The sequence below is a fragment of the Lolium rigidum genome, chromosome 1 (genome assembly GCF_022539505.1).
Source record: "Lolium rigidum isolate FL_2022 chromosome 1, APGP_CSIRO_Lrig_0.1, whole genome shotgun sequence".
Taxonomy (NCBI): Eukaryota; Viridiplantae; Streptophyta; class Magnoliopsida; order Poales; family Poaceae; genus Lolium; species Lolium rigidum.
Window position 1 is genome coordinate 8,868,636 of NC_061508.1, and position 11,943 is coordinate 8,880,578.

Consider the following 11,943-nt stretch of genomic DNA (forward strand, 5'->3'; position numbering starts at 1 on the left):
CTGTGTGACCTCGGCCGGCCGGGTGTGGAATTGTATAGGGAATCATCGTATCATACATCAGTCGCTGGGATGTGGACGTCGTGCTGCCGACAACGACCCTGCACGTACGTACGTATGCAAGTCTGTGTTAACTAAGGCCGGGCGGCGGAGCGAGCGAATCTTTGACGTGCGTGCGTGAACAGACGGGGCGCGATCAGGATCAGGACATGGCAATACTAACCCAGAGACAGAAACAGAAACCCGAGCCGACCCGAGTTCGTGCGTCGCCAGACAAGTGTTGTCGCTTCGCTACGCTTCGCAGTCGATCGATATCCCTTCCCTGCACAGCACACCGTGCATGCCTCGCGTGCTACACGTCGACGACCGCCGATGCTCGTCTCTGGCCAGAGAGCAAGCCTCGAGGCCGGCTCCATACTCGATCTGAATTCTGATCGAGCTGCGCGTGATCGTGCGTGCCTGTCCGGATGTATCTATCCTATCCACCGGACATCTCTGCGCACACGCCGCCTCGCCATCCTCTTGCCAAGAGCCCTCTGCGTCAGTGACCGGTCGATCCCTCGCCGCCGTGCCCCGGCCATGCGCATGCGCTGCCTGCCTTTGCGTACACGCCCGAGTCAGCCAGCCAGCAAGCACCAACTGCACGGTTGTATTCACTGCTGCACCCAGCAAGTGCGTCGGTGCGCGCTCCAAACTCAAACTTTCTGCTCCAAGACACAGCCTTCAGGCGTCCATCTAAACTTTCAGGCCCTGGAGCTGCCTCAACCTGAACCTGAACCTGAATGTATGCGCCGTACCATAAGTACTATACAAAAGGGCAACTAATTTCTTTTTTCTCATAATTCTGATTTTTTTTCAAAATACACGTGTTAGGATTGCTTCACCTCTGTCCTATGACTGTCGCAGTCAAAAGTTTCTTTACGTCATCACATCCTGATGTGTTGATGTTTAGGGAAAGGGTTTTGTTTATGAGAATGTACTACTAGCTATTTACAATATCATATTATTCATAAGTATGTGTTGATGCTTATAATTAGCTATTGTTTATAAATTATACTAGTAACTTATTGTTGTTTAAGACTATTTTCTGGTCAATTTGATAGTTGTAAACCCAGGTCTTTTTACCCGCGGGTATCCATTAACCTTGTCAGGTTACAGGTATGGAAAAAACTTTTATCTGTTGTCGGATATAAGTACGAATAACGGGAAAGATCGAAGGAGATGGGTATGCGTATGGGGTGGGGTGGTTCCACCTGCACCCATATCACCCTTCCACCCAGCTGGCACCGCCACTACACCACAGAACTTCAACTAGACTCTTAAACCAGGCACCTGCAAAGATCAAACAGCTCGAACTTGACTTATAGGCGCAGCACTCACCCTTGAAGACTAAGGAGAAGGAAAGTAGATGGCTGTTCCCTACAAAGGCATCGTCTTGCACCTGAGAGCTTCCTAGCTCGCCGTCCCGGTGGCAAAGTTGCACGTCTGTTGGGGACTCTGTCAGCGCTCTTGGTGATAACCCACGCATGTCAAGCATGCGTTTTGCAAGTAGCTAATCATGCTCGGCCTACCAACCAGCCAGCATCAATCAATCAATCATTCCACCGTCAATAATGCACGGTGCGCCTGCGCGTTGCTCAAGGACACGGATCCGGTGACATGCCCATAGCATGTCACCAATGAACAGTGTTATGACATGCACTTTGGGCCGTTGGATCAAAAATGAGCGAACTTGTTGTCGGACTGTAGCGAGTCACTGTAGACAGTCCTGTAGCATGAGCACTGTAGCATATACAATGTGGATGCCCCTGTAGTTCACGTACTGTAGCATATACACTGTAGCATGTTCATCTGACCGACGATTCTTAATCCAACGGCATAAAACTAGACGCATGTTACGGTTACTGTTCATTGGTGACAGGCATGTCACCGGATCTCGTTCCGTTGCTCAACCACCATCAGTGTTTGCTCCGTTGAAAGCTGCTTGTTGCCCCAATGATAAACCTTCAATCTGTTGTCAAGCATTGACCAAACGTGGGCACCTGACATGATGATTGCTGCGAGATCGTTGCAGCTAAGGGTTTCTCCCCCTTGCTTCATTTGGTCTTTCTCAACGCTCACTTGCCGAGCAATATGCCAATATGCATCTGGCGATGCTGTCAGTTGGCACGCAGTTGGCATATTGCAGACAACAGCAAACCCCAATCCTAAAAAAGATTCTGACAGAGCATTGCTGATTGCTCCAACCACATTCTGAAGTGGGTTTGTAAAATGTTCGCGGCGAGTTACTCGGATGCATGAAAGTACAAAGACATAAAAAACTAGTACCATCCATAGCAGTTCTGAATGTTGTTTGTTGTCTTAAAGTATAGGGACACTAGAGGAAACAAAGAACAAAATCTCATAGCGCCACATAAACGGAATAATAGAAGCATCAAGATTTCAAAGCAGAATCAAACATGGATAACAATGGCAGTCTAACGGTAACTTCTGATGCGCTAGCTAACATCTATTATTAGGCAAGCCCCAGGTTTCCCAGATTCCCTCTTTTCACCGGTGGTCTTTCAGACACACCAAACCTTACTGAAAAGATTCAGAGGGAATATTGCTGATTGCGCTCCAGCCACATTCTCCAAAGGATTTTAAAAATGTATGCAGCGTTTTCTTGCTATGTAAGGAAAAAAAAACAAATGCTGCCACGGATCACCTCTGCCTGATGTTGTTGCCTGAAGTCTAGGGGAACTGGAGACAACAAACTACTAAATCTCATGCCTCCACATGAACTGGTAAAAGGAAGCATCAAGGTTCCAAAGCAAGATCAAACGTGGAAACTAGTGGCAGTCTAACGCTAACTCTGATACACAAGATAACATCTATCTTTAACCAAGCCCCAGGTTTCGCAGATCCTTCTTTTGACCAGTGGTCGAGCCGCCCTCTTTCTTGATCCGAGATGGCCTAACGATACGGTCGATGATTCCGTATTCGAGGGCTCCTTCAGCATCGAAGCGCTTCACCCTGGATAGGTCCTCATGAACCTGCCACCAGAATAATTAAAAAAGTTACACCATAGGAATGCTTAGGATTGCAACTGCAGAGACAGACCAACCATAGTTGCACATATAGGGAAGTACAAAGATGATACTGCACATCTGTTTTTTGATTTAATACGATATGTGAAAAAAAAGAAGGAATCAAAGCCATAGGCACAGTGAAAGTAAGCAGGACACACCAAAAGGCTTTTAACTGAAAGCTAAACTAGAGTAGCGGCCTAGCAGATGATGACGGACAAAATAACTAGAACATCCAACACAAAATGCTTACCTGATCAACAGAATGACCTGTGTGCTCTGCTAACTTGCCATAAAGATAGTTTTTGATCCGATTAAGTTCGTTAGCTTCATTTTCTATATCATCAGCCTGTAGGGAAATATAAGTGTACAATAAGCCACTTCAATAATAACTGCACACTTAACAGACTTTTAACAGAAAAATGATTGGGAAGCTTCTGCTAAGCCCAGACCTGGCCTCGAGCTGCTCCAGCAGGTGATTGAAGTGAAACCCGGCAAAGAGGCATACCAGTACGTGAACCCTAAATTGTATAAAATAGTGCAAAAAATTATAGTGGGCATCAAAAAATAAACAAAGTGCAGAAAGGAGTATGTATTTAACTACCCATACCTTCTGACCAGCTGCAAGAATGAATCCTGCCAAGTTGAATGCAAAGCCCAGGCAATGAGTACCAATAGGACTTTTTAGGCTTAGCATGGTATCATATAATGCCATGCATGGTGTAAGCTGCAATATCGTTAAACAAAAAAAATTAGAAAGCCTCACCTAGAAAAAAATTATTAAGTGGCATGAGTTAGCTAGGAGTATGTGTTCGGTGAGACACTTCAATAGCTTTGGTAGCCATTCCGGAGCATCAAAATAAACATATATTAACAAGCAATATGGTACACTGAAACAACAGATTATAAAGTCTTCCTGGTGCATTTAACAGCAGTTCTCATCATCGCCATCAATATGAAGGTGCATTCACATGCCATTTTGTAATGAAGTTTAATTTCCAATGAGCTTTCCAAACAATTAGAGCTACTACATACGGAATATTGTTATATATCATCATCACTTGATTTTGCCTCCAAGATGATCACACTACAATAAGATGCACTTTTTCCAGAATGTGTATTTTCATTTCATAGCCATACAAGTTTCCGTGCTAGTTTTGTCCCATAAGAGAGTAGGACAGCAAATATAGCTCAGCACAAGATACAGAAGTACAGAAAATTCTGTACTTACTAAACCACCTACCCTTAGATATGACCAGTTCATCACAATTTTATCTTTTCAAGATAAACTATGAGGACATCACCTTGGATTCCAAATTATTTAGAAGATAGTACAGCATGCAGGACATAGGAACATGAACCAATATTTACAAAACAAGTGACATAAAAGAAGGACAACCGAAAAGAACAAAATGGTAGTGTCGTTAAGTTCTTACATCGCCTCCTGGACCGTTGATGTATAGAAGAATCTTTTTTGAGTCATCAACACTGTCTAGATACAGCATGCTTGCCAATAGTTGGTTACTAAATTCTTCATCGATAGTGTCCCCAATGAAGATAATACGTTCACGATACTGCATAAAGAAGATGAAAATTACTCCACAGGTGTTATGGAATTAAGCATTGCATTAGGTATTGTGATCTCTTACTAAAGCATTCCATATGTCAAGCCATTGCCAGGTTCCTTCACCAGGCGTTCTGTAAGGTACCCGTGGTGTACCAACAGGCATCATTGAAATACGTGCCCTGGTAGCTCTCTTGTTCGATAACCTAATAAGTGTGAATACAAGTAGGATTAGGTATTTAAGGGGACAAATGTGTACAGAAAACCACAGTTTTTTTTATGATATTGAGTAATTAGCTATCAAAAATATTGATCTTCATCAAGCTTGTAGGTGATGTGAAAGTTGTCGCTAGTGAGGTGGCTTCGGGTTGATCTTTGTATTTCCTTTGTAAGGCTCTGTTGAATAATCTAAATAAAACAGGTTGTGTGCATCATTTTGATGCAGAGGCCGGGGGTTTCAGCCTCCATTTCGAAACAAAAAAAAAAGCAAACTTTGAAAAATCTGTGGTCTTTTGATAGAACGATCGCAAATTAAGCAATTCTTTGTTACTTGACTGATAGCTCCCATCTTGGTGTACACGCAAAACAATTGTTTTTACGAACTGAACAACATTTTCTCCATATCGTCCATCCATTGAAAATAAGCATAAAGGTTGCCAATGTACACAACAACTCGACGCAATCAAAACTTAAAACCATCCTTTCACATGATAAAGAAAGCCTACAAGTATTTCGACACAAACCGTGACTGCCTGATAATTACATGAACTGCCTGGGCAAGCATAACTAGCTAGCTAGAACCGAAAATGGAGACTGAAGATAGCACCTGACGAACGTGTAGCACTCCATCACATATAACGACACACCAACTTCCAAATCATTCACACAATCGTATTGTTATTGATACCAAGGATCAGAGAGCACGTACCCCAGTGAGACCCTCCGGTTGACGGCGGTGTAGAACCGGGCGTTGACATTGGGGCACGACGACTCCGACGAGCCTGCGGCAGCATTTCCAAACCCCCAAACCAAAATGAACCACCAGAAAGACAACCCCATAGTAAATTCGAACGGTTCAGTTTGATTTCGTGCTCACCGAGCCTGGTCTGCGCCTTCAGTCCGACGAAGACCTTGGTGCCGACGCTGCAAAATGGGAAACGGAGACAGAGGAGAGAGGATGGGGATCGGGTTAGCTAGGGTTTAGGGGATGAGAGGAGGGTACGGGTGAAGATGGGGAGGCGAAGGCGCAAGCTGACCTGAGGGAGGAGGCCGGGCTGGCGAGGGCTCGCGGGTGGAAGCAGGAGGAGTTGGCGGGCGCCGTCCGGGGCAGCGCCATTGGAGCAGGTCTGCGGAGTGGCCGTGAGCGCCTGAACGGATAAGAGCATCCCCACTCGTTGGCACTCCCCACATCCAAATCCGGCGAAATTTTCGTCCGGATTGGAGGAAGATTTGGCGTGGGGAGGAGTAGTTTCCCAATCGTGTACTCCCCAAGCGGCGTTTCTCGGGGAAAAAGAGGATGGCTCGGGGAATCCGGACGAAAGAGGAGACACGTGGGTGTGGGCGGTTGGTTTAGCTTCATCCGGGTCCCGGGAGACCCCCGGGAAACCGAGGATGACATGGGGAGTCCGGACGAAAATAGGCTCACATCCGGACCAAAACGAGGAACCGGGGGCCTGACTGGGCCGTTTATCGCCGTCCGGATGAAAAAAAGTGGTCGTGGGGGCTTCTCGGGGAGACTAGTGGAGATGCTCTAACGAAGGGGGGGAAGCGAAGATGGTATACTTTTTGCGCCAAGATTGGCGCATCCCTTGATCAGATTTGCCACATTTGGATTGTCTTTTTTGGACATGCCATATGACTTTGGCACATGAGCACGACTGCTTCCAGTTAAAAAAAAATATTTCTGAGATTCTAAAAATCTAAAGATTAAATCTGCACATACATAGAAATCTTTTTAATGTACTGTAAAAATTGCGGAAGAAAATATGTTGTATTATAAACTACTCCTAAATTTTTGACAAAAAATGTCTCTATACACAGCCCTAAATTTGTTGTTTTTCTTAACTAAAAATACAATCTAATTTTTACCAAAACTTCGCACGAGTATTCATGACATATATATGTATTCATGGAATGATTTTTATAATTTTTTGAAATATAAAATATTGTTTTCAAATATTTCAAAAACCGGGAGTAATGTGCACCAAATCTTCGTCCCTTTTCTTTTCTTTGTCTTTCGTAGTGGCGGTTCTAGAATTTTTCTCGCGATAGAGGCACCAAAATAATCTGATGTGCTATATCCAATCATGTCTAATTAACGCCGAACATGTATGTGTTCCCGTGTTAATTAAACATGATTATAGGAAGTATGTATGAGGTAGCTTTCTTAGGTTTTTTACTCACTAAAATATGTGCTAGGATGAAATGCTAGGGCGGGGCTGACAGTTGATGGCTCCGCCATTGATCTCTCACGTTTCGGTTGGTTTTCCGTTCGTCCGCCCCCATCCCATACAGAAAAAATCAACATCCTCAGATTGAGTGTTCGAAAAAGGTACAAAGTAGTGTCGCATGCATCTCTTTCCCTTGCAGCGGCGCGTCAAGATCCACAAAATGGATCCCGTGGGACACATTATCCCAACGAGGCCATCCTTGTCATGCTCCTTATCTCTTATTTCGTGATGATTCCTTACTCTCCACAAATTCTCTGTATCTCTCTCATATCGACACGGGAAGCGGCGTCGGATGGGGAGGCTGAGGAGCAGTGTGATGTAGAGGCGCAAGAGGAGGAGGCTACCGTGCACATGGTGAGGAGGCAGCCATGATGAGCGTGGCGAGGAGGCTCACATTTGCGCACACGGGAAGGGCGCAACCTGGCCATTGACGAGCGCGTGAAGGAGTGAGGGATCCGCCATCGCGCCTCCGACAAGCACAAGAAGCATGCCACCGCTGCCATATTATCCGGCTTACCTCAGTAAATCGGCATATGATGATAACTTGCCTATAATGGCATACCCACCGGGGGTATCCCTCGACAGGATGCCTGCCTAGCCTTCCTTTTTTTCTCAGCAGCGTCCTCCTTCTTATGTTCCATCTTTGTGATAGAAATGCAACTCCAATATAAGTTCCTTTTGTGAGTTCATCAGGTGGATGAACCAACAAAGACTTTCAACCTATATAAAATACTGATTAATAAATTATTTTTCACTTTTCTCCATACTTCCCTTTCTTTTCATAATCACAGGTTGGTGCTATCTTGCATTTCTGAATTTCGGTAACCTTCTATGCTTTAGTGGAACCTCATTTGTAAATATGCATGCTGCTAGAATTGAGCTCATAGACTCAGTGCTCTCCTCCATCCCTATTTATTACATGTCAAATATCATTTTATCCAAAAAAAAAAACCCTTGCAAAAATTACTTCCATCATGTGGTAAACAATGACCAAGCCAAAAGACCCATATACCTTGCAGCTCGGGAAAAAAATTGCGCGCCAAAAAAGAAAGGAGGCCTAGGTATCCGAAATCTTAAAGCTGTCAATCATGGGCTTCTTCTATCCTCAGCATGAAGAATTGCAGACCATACCAATAGCCAACTGCACCAGATTCTAAAACCCAAGTACTTCTTTGACACGTTCATTTAGAATACAAAGCCCAACAAACCAAATCAGCTTTCTAGACCTCAATATTCAAAATCATTCACCTGCTCCAGGACAACTCTTTCTATCAAATCTCTCAAGGAAACATCTCTATATGGAGCGCTCCTTGGTGTAATACTTGGAAAAATATACATGACCATCTCATCATTCAACCGGTTGGCTTCAATTATCCTGCTCTCATCAAAGATCTATGGATTCCCAACACTACAAACTGGAACATTCCCATCATTGGCTCCCTTTTCCTCCAACCTACTGCCTCAACCATCAAGAAGATCAATATCATCCCTACTGATGAACCAGATATTCTCTGTTGGAAACTCACTCCAAATGAAAAATGTAACTCCAAATCCACTTACAAGCTTTGTCTGCAAGCTTTGTTTGATGCAGGTGCTCCCAAGCCAGAGATACCAGCTGGAACAGCTATGCAAATCCTGAACAAAACATGGGAAAATAAACAGATGCTACCTAGAATTAAAGCTTTTGCCTGGAGATTAATCAGAAGAGAAATTCCCACAGGAGAGAAAGGATTAAGGTATTCCAAGCATGTCTCTAATATTTGTTGAAGGTGTGGTTTATGATACGTTGCAAACGTATCTAGAATTTTTGATGCTCTATCCTTGTTTTACACCAATTTCTATATGTTTTGTTTACACTTTATTGCACTTTTATGCATTTTCCGGAACTAACCTATTGACAAGATGTCACAGTGCCAGTTCCCTGTTTTCTATTGTTTTTGTATTTCAAAAAAGTTGTACAGGAAATATTCCCGGAATTGCACGAAACAAAAGTCGAAGTTCCTATTTCACTGTAACAAAGACGGAGTCCAGAGGAGAGACGGAGCCGAGCCAGGAGGTGGCCACACCACCCCTAGGCATGGTGTGGGCCCCTCGGGCGCCCACCGATCTCGCCCTTCCGCCTATAAATACATCTGATCGGGAAAAACCTACATACCCGAGCCTCCATCCTCGAAAAGTTCCGTCACAACCACCATCGCTAACCCTAGCACGGGAGGGTTCTGAAGCTCTTCCCGGCACCCCGCCGGAGAGGGAGATCATCACCGGAGGCTTCTACATCGCCATGCTCGCCTTCGAAGTGATGTGTGAGTTGTTCATCTCTGGACTACGGGTCCATAGCAGTAGCTCGATGGTTGTCTTCTCGAATTTATGCCTCATGTTTAGATCTTGTGAGCTGTCTATCATGATCAAGATCATCTTCATGTAATGCTACATGTTGTGTTTGCTGGGATCCGATGAATATTGAATACTATGGTTGAGATTGATTATATACTTTTCATATGTTATTTGTGATCTTGCATGCTCTCCGTTCCTAGTAGATGCTCTGGCCAAGTATGTGCTTGTGACTCCAAGAGGGAGTATTTATGCTCGATAGTGGATTCATGCCTCTAGTAATCTGGGAGAGTGACAACAATTTCTCAGGTTGTAGATGTGTGATGGTGCTTGATGGAAGCGGTTGGGGAACCCCAACAGGAAGGTGTGATGAGCACAGTGGAAAGTTTTCCCAGAGTAAGAAACCAAGGTTTAATCGACCATTAGGAGAAAGGTGTGACTTCTGAAGGTGTTGCTAGCTGACTATTGGCAGGACGCACTACCGGCGTTAGCAACAACGTGGAACCTGCACACAACACAACCAAAATACTTTTGGGTTTTCTGTTTTCGTGCCCCTGGTTCGTTAGTTGTACTCAGTTTTCCCCAGCCACTTAACTTTTCCTCAGTTTTCCCCTCCCTCTAGTTTGAAACCCCTCGCAGACGCTCGGACGGGAGGGTTGCCGTCTGGTCAGAGGCCTTGACCGTTACCGGTGACGGCTAGGGAGCCGCGTTGGTTTTGAATTGACCGTTTCTTTTGAACTGTGTTGACTGTTGACTGGAGGAGCTCACACACCGCCCCTCCGCCCGAGATTGGAGGAGCTCACACACCGCCCCTCCGCCGCCACACTGTCCTGCCCTCCTACCTTATGGCGTCGTCCGCCCCCGAGCCGCCCCCGCCCCCACCACCACCCCCGGGAGGCAGAGAGGGATCCGCCTCCACCAGATCTAGATATACCCCTGTCGCGGTAGAGTTTGTATATCCGTCTGGTGTGCCGCCTCATCCCGTCAGCCGCGGAGAGGATTGGGAATCGGAGGGATCTAACTCATGGATTCCATCTGGGTAAGCATCGTCTGCCTAACAGTAGGAAGTTTTTGAGCGTCAATCGTTGTTGCTCAACTAACTGCGTTGCTTTTCGAATAGGATTGATCCAGCGCTGGCTTTTCGGCTGGTGATTAGGCTGGATTCTAGCTTTACGCGTGATTCTAAACGCCATAAGAATGGGTCTTACTTGCCTGCGGTGGTTGCAACCACCATCTCGTTGAGGGATTTGAAAGCTAACATCTACAATAAGTACACCTGGAGCTCTCGCGATGCAGTTCATTTCGAATATTTCAACAGCACGGAGCGAAGATTTATTCCACTAATTTCCGACGACGATCTGGGAATTCTTTTTTGCTTTGAATGCTTCTTGCCGTTTCGGTAAAATTCGTATCCATGTGGACAGGGGCCAGGCATCATCTGGTGTTGGGGCATCATCAGGTGGTCGTGCATCATGTCTCTATACTGCTGCTGCCTCTGCTAATAGTGTGCGCCGCGGTGCTCCTTGTAGGTCCACAACAACACCATCTGTCCCCAGTGCTAGTGGTAGCCAGATCGTTCATGTGGTCGATGTGAAGGACCATGCAGAGATTGGGGATCATTCTCCTCAAGATGATGAGGATGAGTTGATGTTTCCTGAATTGGTAGATCGATGCAGTAAGCAGGCAATGGAGGATCAATACATGGAAGATATTGCTTTTGGTGCCAGATTTGATGACACTGGTGATGAAGAAAAGAATGAGAACAATGACAGCCTCGTTTTAGCCGATTACGAAGGTGAAGACTTGCCAACAATTGAGTGGAACAGGGAGGATCCTCAGCTTGCACCAGGCACCGTATTTCAAACGTTGATGGATCTCCGTAATGCAATTACTACATTTTGCCTTCGCTCTAAGAATAATTATGAGGTTATTAAAAGTGAGCCAGGTAGGTTCACAGTTAAATGCCCATACAAGAGGTGTAGGTGGAGGTTGCATGCATCCACAATGCGCAGAAGCACCTTGGTTCAGGTACTACGCCAACCAGTTGTGTATTTTAGATCACGGTGTAAAATTTGTTAACTGTTACTGACATCCCTTATCATTATGTTTCAGATAAAGAAGAATGAGGAGATCCATAGGTGTCCACCTCGTGGGGGAGAGCCAGAGGTGAAATCAAAGCTAGCGAAGACAAGGTGGTTGGCAGATGCAATCCTAGATTGGCTGAGAGAAACTCCTACACTTGGTCCAACAGCACTCAATAAAAAGATTGTTTAGAAGTTTTAGATAAAAGTACATTACATGAGGATGTTCTATGCAAAGGAAATGGCTCTTGACAAGATCAATGGTCCATGGAATGAAAGCTTTCAGTTGCTTTACACTTTCAAAGCTGAAGTGGAGATGGCTAGTCCAGAGCAGTGTTGTAGCGATAGACAAGCATACGCTTCCCTACAAATTGAAAAGCGGGAAGGTAATGCACAAGGAATGTTTTAGAAGGGCTTTTGTTTGTTTCAAAGCTTGCTCGGAAAGGCTTTCT

The 11,943-nt window shown here is 45.1% G+C and overlaps 1 protein-coding gene across 1 annotated transcript; it reads right to left on the reverse strand.

Moving 5' to 3' along the window:
* Positions 1-2,670: 2,670 nt before the first annotated feature.
* Positions 2,671-6,014, reverse strand: LOC124703746 (ATP-dependent Clp protease proteolytic subunit-related protein 2, chloroplastic-like). Its single transcript, XM_047235975.1, has 9 exons — positions 5,886-6,014; positions 5,726-5,822; positions 5,558-5,630; positions 4,715-4,835; positions 4,502-4,639; positions 3,676-3,792; positions 3,518-3,586; positions 3,319-3,414; positions 2,671-3,032 (listed from the first exon to the last, which is right to left on the reverse strand). The coding sequence occupies exons 1-9, from the start codon at positions 6,012-6,014 to the stop codon at positions 2,877-2,879; spliced, it is 996 nt and encodes a 331-aa protein (XP_047091931.1). The 3' UTR covers positions 2,671-2,876.
* Positions 6,015-11,943: the final 5,929 nt, after the last annotated feature.

Coding starts and splice junctions, on each gene's coding strand:
- LOC124703746 (XM_047235975.1), bottom strand. CDS start 6,014: ATGCTCTTATCCGTTCAGGCGCTCACGGCCACTCCGCAGACCTGCTCC. Junction 5,823..5,885: donor AGCCCGGCCTCCTCCCTCAG/GTCAGCTTGCGC, acceptor CCTAAACCCTAG/CTAACCCGATCCCCATCCTC. Junction 3,033..3,318: donor CAGGTCATTCTGTTGATCAG/GTAAGCATTTTG, acceptor TTCTGGTGGCAG/GTTCATGAGGACCTATCCAG.